Raw genomic sequence first — 15620 nt, 5'->3', positions numbered from 1 at the left:
AAGAGAAAGACATGGAGAGAGAAAGAGACAGAAAGAAAGAACGGATGAGATGAAAGAAAGAAAGAAAGAATGAATGAATGAATGAATGAATGAATGAATGAATGAATGAATTAATGAATTAATTAATTAAAGATATGGAGGTAATGGACAAGAAGAAAAAAGAAATGGATTGGACCAAAAAATGAAAAAAAAGCCAAAAAGACAATCAAAATACTAGAAAGAAAGAGAAAGCCAAAAAGAGAGGCAAGGGCAGAAGAAAATAAAAGGGTAGAGATAGCAGACAAGAATGAAAGAAGGAATGGGTGGGATAATGGACAAGACAGAAAAAAGAAAGAAAGAAAAAAAAAAAAAAAAAAAAAATATATATATATATATATATATATATATATAAAAGAAAACTGGCTGTACCTAGAGTCAGTGATACTAAAATTCTTTTATGTTGAAATGTAAAAGCAGTACAGACACACTGGCTGCCAGAATGTTCTGCTGGATTGGAACTTTATCAAACTGAGCATTTTTCCACACGACTTTCTTCTCCGGCTTGAACTGTGTGACTCATGTGATTGTTTTCCATTTGGCAGCGGAGTTTTGGACCAGAGTGTGGCAGTTCTTGAAGCCCAGTCCAGATGTGACCCATTACATCCTCACTCACTTCCGCCTGCTCTGGGACGTCATCAATTCCACCTTTCTACGCGACGTTCTCATGCGGCTCGTTCTAACAGGTCTAAATTGAGTTTTCCCTCAGGATAGACCCAAAGTCAGTGTGACCTTTAATGTTACAATATGTTTGACTTAGGGGTGTTTAATGGAATATAGCATTCATAACAATATGTTCATTAGTGTACAATTACCTGCAGAAATGAATCAATGTGTTTTCATAATCTTAGACTGAGCCCTTCATATCTACATGGAGCAGGCCCTCTCATGGAGGCTGCCATGTTGGTACAGTAGCTCAAAATGGGTGTACTTTATTTTTGCATTTTGCAGCACAGTTGGAACCCTGAAGAAAAGAAGAAAAATCAGTGGTTCCTCCCCTATACACTGTGTATTGGTTGCTAGTGCAGGCTAACAGGTTGGAGAACAATCATTTTTGTGAAATTCAGGATCATACTTGTTGCTTATCATAAGAGAAGGCAAGGGAGCATAAATCTACATCTCCAAAGAAGCAAAAATGTCAACGGGAACAAAATCAGAACAGGCAAAAGGCATATTGCAATCTGTGACCTCACCACTAGATGACACTAAATCCTGCACACTGTAGCTTTAAGCTCATATAAAGATGTGTGATACATGAGCTTTCAACTTTTTATTGTCTGTGTGTGAGCAGTGAGGTCCAACTTAATACCCAGCCCTCCTACATTCAATTCAAAGTTCGGCTACCTCAGTTGGGAATCCTATTATAATTTGAGTTACTACACTCGCATCCTTCCTCCGGTGCCAGAGGACTGTCCTACACCTCTGGGTGTCAAAGGTTAGATGCTTATTTACTGTATGTTAACATTGAAATACATTTGTTAGTTGTGACCACATGCATGTTGTTAACCTGAGACAATACTGCTTTCATATTTTCACTAGAGATGTGGTGGTTGTGTTTTGTTGGTGACACTGTGGGGTTTCTGTTCAGGTGCAGCAGGGCTGCCTGACCCTGAGCTGTTGGTTGACAGGCTGTTGAGAAGGAGGAGCTTCAGACCTGACCCCCAAGGAACCAACCTCATGTTTGCCTTCTTTGCACAGCACTTCACCCATCAGTTCTTCAAGACCTACAACCACATGGGTGTGGGCTTCACCAAAGCTCTAGCACATGGGGTTAGTGTAGCGGCTGCACTCTGCGTTGTGTTATGACTCCACCTATTCGCTCCCCTCGGGACGCGAACTCATGATCCTCGGCATGGAAGTCTCTGGCTTCCATTACATTAGTTCATTTCCAAAATAAGACAGACACACAGTGGTGGGTGTACCTCTGTTGCAGTGTTGATTTGATTTTATTTGTTTATTTCATTCCATGATTCCAGCCTTTATCCAGATTTTGCAGTTTTAAAACCACTATGGGTTCTAGATTATATCTTGTGCAAAGCAGCGTGCAGCACTACAAACACTTGCACTCAAGGCATTTGGTCTTGTCAGGTGGCGTGATCATGCACAATACTACGTCACTGCTATGGCAAGGCAGAAGAAAGCGATTGCACAAAACGTGGGGCATCATTCATTAAAATCACAACTAACTGCATGCGCAAAAGGCTGAAATGTATACCACACATGACTACACATAGAGAAGGGGCAGAATCTCTGACAACTTCTCATTTCATTGTGGCATTCATCAGGGATGTGTCCTGAGTCCTCCAATGTTCAATGCTTGCATGGACTGGGTGTTGGATAGAGTTGTAGAGACCAGTGGCTTATGACCTGGTCACACCAGATAATGAAGGATGAATAATGAGCCACACAGCATGCTTTTTTTTTCTTTTTTTGCTACAAGAGGACTTATTCAACTATCGTGGGAGAATGGTGACTCTGAGAGCCTCTTAGAGGCAGTATCTTCGGTTAACAAGGTGTTAGGTTCTTTTATCACGGTGAGATCTCCAAAAAGAATTGGACAGGAAACGGACTTCAAAGTTTAGATGTTGTATTGTAAAGAGTTGTTACACCGATTCAGAGTTATCTCAGCGTTGGGATCTTGAACAGCTGGAACAAAGACTTACTTTGTTCTCTAACTTTTATTACTTCAGCCTAAGCCACCCCCATGTGGGCAGTCCGTAAACCTGGCTTGACTCAGTGTCTATGTGAGCTGGCTGCAAAGTGCAGTGAAAATAGGCAGCCCTTTGTTTGCAGTGCGTTAATGGTTGTTATGTAAAAATCTTAGTGTGTATTTATGTATAGTGTAGTTTCACGCAATAAAACAGAGTGTTCCATCATGCTATTTCTTTTTCCAAATAGACATGAATACTTTGGTTTTATCAATTAAACATATATAAAAAGATCAGATCTGTTGTGAAAGTGTAGGGACACGGACCCACAACAGGGGGCGCAAATGAACGGACAATGGAATAAGCCAAAATATAACAATTTAATGTTGTGAATGTGCACAACAGAGCAACAGACAACACAATTGAGATCAACAGTCAATAAGTCATGGTGACGTGTGGGCAGGCTCGAAGATAGAAGACGCCCGTCCAGAAAAGAGCCGGATCCCACACGCCTTCCACTGCCACCGGATCTGAAGCACCCCGGAGCCACCAAGCGCTGAGTTCCCAGGTGGCCACTGCCTCTGGCTGTCAGATCGTGTACTGCTGGCAGGAAGAACAGACAGGTGATGGTGGGTGCGTGAACACCCAGCAAACAGAAAGTGTGGGAAACACCTCCACCTCTCAATCACAGTCACACAGGAACAAAAACGTGCAGCGCCTGAAGGACTACTTATCCAAGGAGCGAAGATGTCGTCTCCTCCCAGCTTCCAGCTGCTGACCAGTCAAACAGGTACGTCTGCAAATGTTCAGAAAGTTGTATGACACCAAAACCACGGCTGAGTGTTTACCTGATCGGTAGACGATTTCTCGGCAGTGAGGTGAAGATGCTGCCCGGCTTTTATGGAGATGTGGTTGTGATGATGATGAGTGACAGCTGGTGCTTGTTGATGAGTGACAGCTGTCACTCCCGGTTGCTCCGGCACCCTCTCGTGCCTGAAGCTCGCACTTCAGGCAGGGCGCCCTCTGGTGGTGGGCCAGCAGTACCTCCTCTTCAGCGGCCCACACAACAAGATGGGGTTTTTTTTTTATCAATTGACAGCTGTAAAAGGATCTGATAGTTTTACCAATTACAAGGACATTTTGTGCATCAGCCATTTTGAAAAGCAGTTAGGTTAAGATCAGATAGTTACAAGGACATTTTGGATGTGCGTCAGCCCATTTGTGTTATGCATCATGGAACACTCTTCCAGAGGCTCAACTCTGAGCGTGGCGCTAATTTCAAGATTTTCAAAATTTTGTGTACGAGTTACTACAACAATTGTCGAGGATTATAGAGGCATGTTTGTGGTGCGAATGAGGCTGCTAAAAGCCCATTATCCAAGCGCCTGGCAGCTATACAGGACCTGAGAGGCTATTTTTGGAGCAGCTCAGCCCTCCTCTACCTGCTTTGTGTGCCGTGACGCTGTATATATAATAATTATTTTGTAGCGGATTAATTATTTTCTGTCAAACCTTGGACATTGAGAACAACTATAATCACTTCTGGAATCACAGAAGACCTCTCTTTCCTGCTCCATGAGGAACGTATTTTGGATCAACTTAAAGGTAACTATTTCTACTGTTTTTATAGCTTGGTAAAACAGTTGCATGTTCATTCCTAGCTGTAAAAGTATGTCTATGATAGATTTCATATCTTGTTAATGGATCAGATTCAGCTTTTTTTTTTTGGAAGTGATCCACAGTTGCGGCACTCACTCAGTGCAGCGTATTTTTTTTTTTTTTTGGACTGCGTTCAAAAAAATGTGACATCTTGAATGGATGCTGTGAATTGAAAACCCACACTTTAAAGGGACCAGGTGTGGGAGGGTTGCAGGTTTGGACCAAACCCATGCCTAAACGTGCACCAGCATCACGTTATCATGGCACTACAGAGTGACAATAAAAATCTAATTCATATGCATATCTGATTTGAATCTGATTCCATTTTGCAAGTCTGAACAGTCAAAAGTTGCATGAAATCATACTTTTCAAATTCATTTCAAGCCTCATTCGTAAGTGGTTTGAAATGCAACACAGATTGGATTCTGGGTGTGTTTGTTACATCTGTGACTGTTCACGGCACACAAAGCTCACAAAGGAAGCTTTGTGTGGCGAGAGCTGTGGTGAGAAACATACACACCCTCTGTCATCCACAGCCACTGCCACTTCACTCTCTCTCGCTGCTCCTGTCAGTTTTCACCCCACTCAAGTAAAATCCCTCATTTGCACCAAAAGAAGAAAACCAAACATTTGACATGAGGTGTACTTATGCGGAGGCACTGTTGGGTGACAGCCATTGTTCATATGAATCAGGCAGATGATGGGGGGGGGGAACAAAAGGTTTGCGTGTGCACACACAAAAGCCCAAACTAACCTCTAAAATAACATCCACAAAAAAGAAGACAACATGTGGAAGACAGCTGCTGTTTGTTTGTGTGTGTGTGTGTGTGTGTGTGTGTGTGTGTGTGTGTGTGTGTGTGTGTGTGTGTGTGTGTGTGTGTGTGTGTGTGTGTGTGTGTGTGTGTGTGTGTGTGTGTGTGTGTGTGTGTGTGTGTGTGTGTTGCGCGTGTCCAACGTCACGCTTGCAGTGTGTTTCAGGCTTAATAATACAGCTCATAACTTCTGTGTCAGCCATGCATCAGACGCACAGTGTGTCACCCTGGTTCTGTTCTGCTATGTGAAAGCCATTAGATGTGTGTCTGTATGTGATAAAATTGTTGAACTTGCAGAGACTTGCAGACAGTTATCTCTGTACTGATGTTCATGTCTCTGTCCTTGCCTTTTGAAACTGAGAGACTCCTGGAAAGAGCTTATGGAGTCATAAGAGGAGTCTGGTCATACCAATACTGCTGCAGGTGAATGAAGTATTTTGTTTGCACCAGCAACGTAAAGACTTGGGTCTTCATCCTGTATTACTCCCTTACCAAAAAATAGTACTGATAAGTATATAAAAAGTAAACTAGAAGTATACTTGAAGCATACTTGCATATACTACTTTTTGGTAAGGGCTGTAGCATCCAAGTTCATTGTGACACTTGGGTGCTAGCCAGCAGTGGTGGGCACAGCTAACCAAAAAGTTGGCTGGGCCACCCCCCATATTATTTTGTCAGTATTGTATAATATTGGGGGCCTCTCTGTGCCCCTGTCAATCGCAGGCCCCTAGAATCCTTCTCCCTGTTCTTCTCCCCTTTACGGCGCCCCTGCTTGTGTGTGAATTTTGACAAACGTAGACCAGTTAAAACCTCAGGTAAGGTAAGTCCCTTCGGCTGCTCCCTTGTTTGCACTCGGGGTCGCCACGGCAAATCCAAGGTGGATCTGCATGTTGAATTGACACAGGTTTTACACCGGATGCCCTTCCTGACGCAACTCCACATTACATGGAGAAATGTGGCAGGGGTGGGATTTGAACCCGGAGCCTTCTGAACTGAAACCAAGCGCATTAACCACTTGGTATAATCTTTGGCGCCCCCTAAGGGGGCTTAAAGGCCTCCAGGTTGTGGACCAGGGAATTTAGGATACTCAGATGAGGAGTGTTACTCTCATCGTGAGGGAACATCGGTTACGACATTTTGACCACATGGCGTGTTACTCTGGGTATCATCCAGCAAGCAGGTGCCTCAGTTTTGAAAACACCAACAGCTGGTGGACACGCCCAGTCACCCACATTTCACCTGGCAGCAACAGACAGTTGGCTGCCTTGGATCAGTTGTTATAGAGGAGCCAGAATAGTTCAACGGTGTGTTAAATGTGGCGATGGGCAGACCTCCCAGACCTGAACATACTTGTGGTTCTCGTTTATAAATCTCCATCATAGACGCATATACAAAGACACACAATTCACAATTATGCTTTTAAAAAAATGACAACTAGAATGTGTGAGTACATCACTGTTGTAGTTGTATCATTCTTTGTCTCCTCTTTTGACGCACACACAGGTGGATGCAGGGCACATCTATGGAGACAATCTGGATCGCCAGCTCCACCTTAGGCTTCACAAAGACGGGAAACTTAAGTACCAGGTAAAAGAAAAGCAAGAATCTGAGCTTTGAATAGAAAATGTTTGCGCGCTTATTGGTGACACAGAAGACAATATTCCCTTCATTCACCATCCTGCAACACAAAATGTTGCAGTCATTATGTGTTATAGAGCCACATAATGAAGGATTTCACTGTGAGTGGTGTACAGCAAGTTAACTTCTTACAATTCTTTCCATCAGATAATTGACGGTGACATGTATCCGCCTTCTGTGGCTGATGTGCACATTCGGATGAGTTACCCCCCTAACATTTCTCCTGAGAAGCAGCTGGCTGTCGGTCAGGAAGTATTTGGGCTTCTTCCTGGTTTGGGAATGTACGCCACGCTGTGGCTGAGGGAACATAACCGAGTCTGTGACATCCTGAAAGCAGAACATCCCACATGGGACGATGAACAGCTTTTCCAAACCGCACGTCTCATCATCATAGGTGATTGAATACTTTCATTTCAATTACAGTTCACACACTTGTTGATTTGTTCAGTTAGGTTTGGTCATTTATTTTTCAACATAGTTTAAAATGTTTTCTGTATGAGTTTGTGTCAGTACACATTAAAAAATCTACGTATTAGAATTTTATCAGCACTGGCAAACATGAGCTTGAGTTTAAACTCTGAAGGTTTCTCAGCAGGATTCTGCAGAAATGAATGAACCTATTTTAATGAAACTTGATAAATGGGTATGGCATGGGCAAAGGAAAAGGAACACATTAAATTTTGGTGTAGATGAGGATCAAAGGGTGGACTGACTTTGAGCTTTAATGCTGGTCTTTGATCTTGATGAAAGGGTCAAAACAATTAGCAATCGGGTTCAGGTCAGGAACACTATCAGGAACAAATTTAGCTATTGCAATCAAAGCTCACTGTTGAGGATCAAAGGTCAGCAATCAAAGATCAGCATCAAAGGTCAGCGAATAAGCACAAAATTTACCAATCACAGCATAGAAGTTTAGCGACCAGGGTCAAAAGTCAGTAAGATACTCAAAAATCAATGATCAGCAGGACCGGGAACAATGATGAGTGCTGAGGATCAAAGGTCAACAGACCAAATTAATGTTCGATGACAAAGATCAAAGTCTACTGTTCTGGTTCAAAGGTCAGCCATCAATATCAAAGTTCAGTATTCAGGGTTTAAGTTCAGTCAACAGAATCTCGAGGTCAGTGGACGAAGGACTGGAATTTGGTTTAGGGCTTAACTCACTTTAAAGGGGATTGCGGGGCCTTGGTACAGGTATGTGCACCACTGAGAGGCTTTCCTGTTTTCATTTCTTTTTCTCCTTCTTTCTTTGTGTCTACCATTCCAGGGGAGACAATTAAAATAGTGATTGAAGAGTACGTGCAGCACCTCAGCGGATATATGCTGAAGTTGAAATTTGACCCCACTCTGCTGTTTAACTCCCATTTCCAGTATGCAAACCGCATTGCTCTGGAGTTCAGCCAGCTCTACCGCTGGCATCCCTTAATGCCTGACAGCTTCTTTATTAATGGAGAGGAGCTGACCTACAAACAGTTCGTCTTCAACATTTCTGTTCTCACACACTACGGTGTGGAGAAGCTGGTGGATTCCTTCTCACGGCAAGTTGCTGGCCAGGTAAGGTTCTTACATATCCTTTTAATATCCTCACATTTTTCAATATAATGTAGTAGATTTCAATATGCTCAAGGTTAAGTTGACCAATAAAGGGATATTAACATTTTGTTCTAATTATAAAAGACCCCCCACACCCCTAGATATCCATCCATCCATCTCCTACCGCTTAGTCCAATTAAGGGTCGCGGGGGGGCTGGAGCCTATCCCAGCAGTCATAGAGCGCGAGGCGGGGTACACCCAGGACAGGATGCTAATCTGTCGCAGGGCCACAAATAGACAAACAAACACAGACACACCCACACACACACCCACGGACAATTTTAAAGATTCCAATCCACCTAACCCGCATGTCTTTGGATGTGGGAGGAAACCGGAGCACCCGGAGGAAACCCACGCAAACACGGGGAGAACATGCAAACTCCACACAGAAAGGCTATGGGAATTGAACCCACAACCTTCTCGCTGTGAGGCAACAGCGCTAACCACTAAGCCACCGTGCTGCCACCCCTAGATATATTTTTGGAAAAAAGATTTTGTTCTTCCTCTTTTATTTGAAAATAATTCAAATAAAAGTGTATTTTATGGGCAGCGCCTCGTGTCTTTGTTTCAGCCTCATACAGACTGCGGCTTTTCAAAGCTTTTCTGACTGTTTACCTCACTAAATGCAAATAAACTTTTTGAAAACATCTGAATACTCAGGTAGCCTCTTACCTTAGCCCAGCCATCTTCCTCTGTTGCTGCTTTCCATTAAGTGATTAAATCGACGGTTGAGGACAGCCGGTACACAATGTGAGATGGATTTATTTGACTTTGGTCAACTTCAGATTTGACGCATGTGCACTCTACGATGTAACACAGAATTATGGGATACACTCAAAATGAAATATCATCTGGTCACCCTGACAACAAAGACAACAGAAAAAGACACATACTGGCCAAAAATCAACCACAATCGATACAACGAAGTTCATTTATGAGAGCAGATCTGTATGTATCAGTATGTTTCTGTATGCGCTTGTTTTTTTTTGGGGGGGGGGGGGGGGGGCAGATATTGCATTATTTCTAGGCTTGTAACAATACACAAGCTCCATGATATGATACATATCACAATACACCTTTCACGATTTCATATGTATCATGATACATCATTAAATCACTGTTAAGGCCAATTATGCAGAAAGTAATATGTGGTGAATACTTTACCTTTAACAATACAAATTATTTTGAAGTATAAATTGTTTAAATTGTAGTCCTTGATGTTATCTACTTCCTATTTGTATATTTTATAAATCATTTCTGATTCATCTGCAAGAGTTCATTATTTCTTGCATGCAATAGCTGACTTTTTGTTGTATCATGATGCGATACAGGCTTTATAAAAAGATTGTCACGATGCCTCATTACACTCCTAGTCCAGGGGCATGGCACCAAATTCTGGGCCCTAGGTACTAGCCATATTGAAGACCCCCCTCCCCCCACTGTTATGTTCTTTTTTTATTAACGCAAACACCAAATTTCTAATGCGTAGTCAAACCAGGTCTAAATCATGTATACCTTAGATCACACCTGGGAGTCAGAACCCTTTTTAAAGCTGGGGGAGCAGTATTGAGTTGGGGGGTCTGGTGCATTCCCGTCTGTTAAAATGCACAGGAATACACCAAATTGCACCATTCCCGTCTGTTAAAATGCACAGGAATGCACCAAATTGCACCATTCCCGTCTGTTAAAATGCACAGGAATACACCAAATTGCACCATTCCCGTCTGTTAAAATGCACAGGAATGCACCAAATTGCAACATTTTTCTAGAAAATGGTGAAATTTGGTCCCCCAGACCCCCCCCCAACTCAATATAGCTAGCTTTCAAGCTCACCTCTCTTTTCAAAGAATTTGGTTAGCAGCTGCTTTCCCTCTTTTAGTTTTCTTTCCCTGTCCTTTTTCTCTTCTTTTTTTAAATCTGGACTTTGATTTTTTTAGGAAAGACATATTTTATTTCAGCCTAAAGACTAGGGCTGCAACTAACAATTATTTTACTAATCAGTTCATCGGTCGATTATTTTTTCGATTAATCATTTTGTTTTGTTTTGTTTTGTTTTTTACTTACATGTGAGTTTTGCCTTTATTTCTTTAAGTGAGTTATCATTAAAAGGCCTTTGTCACACAACATCAGCGTTTGACCTTGTAACAAAGTTATGTTAAATTCTCATCAAAAACATACCTGGAGTAGTGTTTTATTTTGCACATACATACATCACCGACACACCACAAAGAGATTTCCATCAGGTTTAGATGCCTACAGCAACTATCTCAACCACTGACAACATATTACAGCAAGAGTCCACAAAAGTATTTTAAAGGCCTGACTGAAGTGTAATATGTTATATTTAATAAGATATTTTCATGAAAAAGACACAAATGTGCAGTTTACTGCATTTTATTTTTTTTTCTTGTGTAAAAACACAGCTTAGGGCCCTGTCCCACTGGCGTTTAGGAGGATTTGCGGATGGAATGCGCACAAAAGTGGCCCACATCCGCCAAACAACCGCAATAACCGTGTAACATTCCTGTATGAGTCGGCCGCCATCCGAACACGTCCGTTATCATCCGCAGAGGCACACATGTCCACAGCCAGGATTTTTGAGCAGCTCAAAAATCCTGCTGCGGATGCGATCCGCATCACTGCCTGAACACATACTGAAGACATACGCAGGACATACACAACCAACGCGCTGCATATCCCCTGTCATCCGCTGATATCTGCAACCGACGGGTTGGCGCGGCTTGGCGGTGGACCGGGACAGCGTGCAAAACAGATATGACGCGTGCCCAGAACGGCCACATCACGGTCGCAAATGGTATGTCGCGCATGCAGACAGAGTGGGCACGGATGGAGCAAGTGCATCACGGCCGCTGTGCCCCTCATGGGGGCACCTCCGCAGTCGCCTTCACTTCTGTTCCCTGTTATATCCGCTTTTCTTCCTCATGTATTCGCTGATCCACCCCGGGACATTTGTCATTTCCGCCCACCTTTGTTGCAGACGCTCAGCTTTTGTCTCCTCATTTCATGCACAAATCCTCCTAAACGCCAGTGGGACAGGGCCCATAGATGTGGTTTGACCGAAACAAATTGTCATTAAACTTAATAAAACAGGGATGAAGTGGAGCTTTAAGAGCCACTAGGTGTTCACAGGAAACAGTTATTTCTATATTTATTTATCTATATTTATTTATGTTCATTGTTAGTTGGTTTAATCTTTTCTGTTTTGTTTTATCAGATTCTTTTTGTCTGTTTCTCTAAAACTGTATTGTGGCATTAGTAGTTATTATTACTATTATTGTTGTTGTTTCCATTATTATTATTATTGATATATAAATAAAATAAATGAATAAAATATTACAATTTGTAATACATTTGACTCTTTTACGACATCAAACGCTGAGCCATGAATTATTATACAGAAAACAAATGTGCTGACAGCTGCAACAGCTTAATGCTAACTTTAACATTGAAAACGCCATAGACATGCTAACGTGTTAGCATTGGTCCCGTTTTTAAGTTATAAAATACATCTATCAACTGTTTCAGAAGACCATAACAAGTCAGATTAACATAAAACGGTAAATATTACTCACAGACATATGCTCTTTGGGGTTTTAGTGGGGAAAAATTAAGATTAAGCGAAATAAAACACTGAATCAACAAAGCATCTGCGAATCACTGCTTCGATTGGTTCACGGTTCAAAGCAAAGCCGCGCTGCAGAAATGGTTGATTTATATGGAAGAAACAAAACATTTGCGGTTAAACAAAGTTATTTAACAACTAATTGATGACTAAATTAGTTGACAACTATTTTAATAATCGATTAAATCGATTAGTTGTTTCAGCACTACTAAACACCTCCTCTTTCTGTGAGATCCCGTTTGGGACGTGTGGGTGGGGGGGTGTCATCTGTGCGCCTGGACTGAAACATTGTACAACTGTGCAGGGGTGGGAAGAGCCCTCAGAGAGCATTCAATATGATTGTTAGAGCAGAATTATGTTTTGCAACATTTATACATTCATTCTAATTATATTCTTTTACAACATGAATTGTATGGACATTAATAACATGCAACACAAAAATGTATTTAATGCCAGTTTTCTGTGGGCCCCCCCATGCTCTGGGCCCTAGGTACATAGTACCCTTTACCCCCCCCCCCAGTCCGACGCCCCTCCCCTAGTCAATTCGAATTGTATTGAGAAACACCTTCTGTGAGTGCTTTTTTATTTTATTTTAATGAAAAGAGTGGGATGAAACATTTCTGCACTGCACTTTGCCAACGCTTGTGTGCTAGGAAGAAAAACGAAAAAAAAAAAAAAACTACTATGGACACAGGTAGTACTGCATCATTTCCAGTTGCATTTCCAGATGTAGTCAGTACAAGAAGTTCCAAATTTCTGAATTTTTTTTCCAAGGCTGTCTTTAGTTGCAAGACATGCATCCTTGAACTCATCACACAGTCTGATGTGATTCCACCATTTCAGAACTACAGCCACAGATAACACCATGTGTCTTTCATGATGTTAGTCTGTCATCTGGGACAGCTGGAAATCACACCGAGCACACTGAGCATGATCGAGCTTCTCCTTAGCAGCAAACTTTTGATCACTCAATGCAAACCAGCACACTGTAAAACTCAATGAGTTAGTTGAACTCAAACCATTTGAGGAAACCAATTGCCTTAAACCATTTGAGTTTGCCAACTTAAATAAAATAATTTTCACAAATTTAATTGTTAAAGTTTTAGTAACTTAACAATTTATAGTTAATAAAACTTATGTAAATCTAGTTTATGTTTTATGTTTTTCAATTAAAAAGTGACAAATTTCTGCCCAAAAAACTTGCATTACATTTTGGATTAGATTTTTTGATGCATTCGTTGGTTTACTTGTTGACTCTGTGTTGTGTTGTTATGACTCCGCCCATTCATTCCCCTCGGGACGCGAATTCATGATCTCCGGCATGGAAGTCGGACTCTCTAACCAGAAAAGTTAAAACCAGGGCTCTGGCTTTGTGACCAGAGAATCCTTTTGAGCTGTTGGGAGTGAGGTTTACTAACTACATATGCGCAGCGACACCTGCTGGCCTCTGTTACATAAACTCAATTAAAATGAGTGAATGGAATGCACTGGAAATACATCACCAACACTTAAATGTCCCAAAATTTCCCTGAGGGGACAGTAAAGTGTATCGTATCATATCGTAACTTTAAATGCACTTAAAAGAACTGAGTTGTTATGACAACAATTCATTTTTGAGTTATTTTAGTTAATGTAAATGAGTGACTATAATGTTTTTCAATGTTTGAGTTACATTAACTTAATTATTGTATTAAAATGGAGTGTTCTGTTTAACAGTGTGGTATTGGGTGAGGTAAACGCTCCGCATGAAACAGTCCGTGCAACCACACGCTTCCAATGACGTTGTCATCCATTGAGTGGTGATATGAAATTGTTATTTTCCTGGACAATGCCGTTGTTGGTTAGCTTCTGTTTGCTGTTTCAGTGTTTACCTTCTAAATCAACAATGTGTCAGTTAAATTCATTTGTGTGCTGAGTGAAATAATGACCCACAAAACATCTCAAAATAGATCCGAGCTTGTAATTTCACACAATTCTTCTTGAACATACTGTGCTGTAGGATGTTTTGAATCTAAACTCCAAAACGTGTCCCCTCCAGATAGGCGGAGGTCGAAACCTCAACGACGCCACCATCAGCGTGGCCGTCAGCACCATAAAGGAGTCCCGACAACTCCGCTTGCAGCCATTTAATGAATACAGGAAACGCTTTAACCTGAAGCCATACACATCTTTCAGAGAATTCACCGGTAAGAAAAGTATTTTATTTTATTATTTATTTTTATTTTATTTGGCAATGGGATTTAAAAGTGCCTGACAGAAGCTGGAAACACATGTTCATCTCTCTCCTTTTAATCAAATACTAACAAATATTCGCTATTACGTAGTTACTGAGTTTGTGGTGTGGCTGCTTGTTTGTATCAGGAAGGACATGGAAGTATTACAAAAAAAAAATTAAAATCCCACACCATATAAAAACACCGTATTCATCAAGCGAGCAATACAAATATGATCACTCTGTTCCTCTGGTGATGACCCATAGTCACAGACATACAGGCATGAAATGACATGAATGACAAGCAGTGTGTGCTGATGTCCACATCTACTGGTCAGGTGCATCCAGTCGGCCACGCGCGTTCTGCCCGACATGTGTGTCTCGCTGCAGCGTCATGTGGGACAGAGCTCACGTGGGTGACGTGACGGTCAGATCGCCTGCTGCGTATTCTGATCTGACGGTCTGTTTCAGCCTCCGAGGCTATCAGTGTCCGCTCCGTGCATGCGCTCGCTTGCTGCAGTTAGTCGTCACCACGGCGATATATGTTTTTATTTATGTCCATGTAAATACAGCAATCAGACACATGCGCCTCACAGTGGACAGTTGTTAGTCCATAACTATCCAAACACAGTAGGTGTTGTGTAGCTGTAATGTCTAGAATGACAGATCACCACAGCTGCTTCTGTCTGAAGCCATGCCTCCCGTGAGTGGAGCGCACACACCCACGTGTCAGTGTGTGTGTGTTTACAAAGTCACACTAGTGGGGAATGTGGGCAGTGGTGGGCACAGCTAACCAAAAGTTAGCTTCGATAACAGCTAATCAGCTAAATGAAAAGTTATCTTTTATAAAGCTAAACTGATAAACCACCCAAAAATTTATCGGAAGCTACAGCTAACCAATAACTTTCAGTATTGCTTCCGATACACTTGCAACTACTAACAAGCTGATTTTAAGTTTTAACACCACAATCGCTTCTGGTAGCATCAAAGGCAACCACAGACCCAAACAATGAGTGGCACTGGCCACATATTTTCTAAGTGCGATGCAAGTGGTGTTAGATGTTCGTGCATGTCACCTGGAATTTGGCCAACACCTGCCGCAGGAGGGTGAGATGGGTTTGCACAGAGCACACTCTGTCTTTCAGGTGTGTGCGCAACAGGTGTACAAGGTGTTGGCGACAGGGACGACATTACACAGTTTGCACACGATTCCTGCGTCATGCGCACTAAGTGTGCACTTCATCTAAACTTCGTCTAAACTTTGCAGTATATCAGTCTTTCATGCAAACATGCATCCAGTGACAACTGAACAGATCTGACTGGTTGGATGTTTTTGTGTGTTTGTGTTTTTCAATATTTGGGTTTTTACATGGTTAACT

At 41.9% G+C, this 15620-nt stretch overlaps 1 protein-coding gene across 1 annotated transcript in view; it reads left to right on the top strand.

Moving 5' to 3' along the window:
• The window catches only part of pdcl (phosducin-like), an 86286-nt gene that overhangs the window by 26741 nt on the left and 43925 nt on the right, over window positions 1–15620 (top strand). Inside the window, exons 4-10 of the mRNA XM_034192987.1 lie at window positions 582–722; window positions 1328–1471; window positions 1625–1806; window positions 6659–6742; window positions 6941–7187; window positions 8061–8347; window positions 14068–14215. Of these exons, the coding sequence (XP_034048878.1) occupies window positions 582–722; window positions 1328–1471; window positions 1625–1806; window positions 6659–6742; window positions 6941–7187; window positions 8061–8347; window positions 14068–14215 (1233 nt within the window). The remainder of the gene's footprint in view (window positions 1–581; window positions 723–1327; window positions 1472–1624; window positions 1807–6658; window positions 6743–6940; window positions 7188–8060; window positions 8348–14067; window positions 14216–15620) is intronic.

The sequence above is a fragment of the Thalassophryne amazonica genome, chromosome 17 (assembly GCF_902500255.1).
Source record: "Thalassophryne amazonica chromosome 17, fThaAma1.1, whole genome shotgun sequence".
NCBI lineage: Eukaryota > Metazoa > Chordata > Actinopteri > Batrachoidiformes > Batrachoididae > Thalassophryne > Thalassophryne amazonica.
Note: the sequence above shows the minus strand (reverse complement) of the source record. Positions and strands in the feature narration are given on the sequence as shown.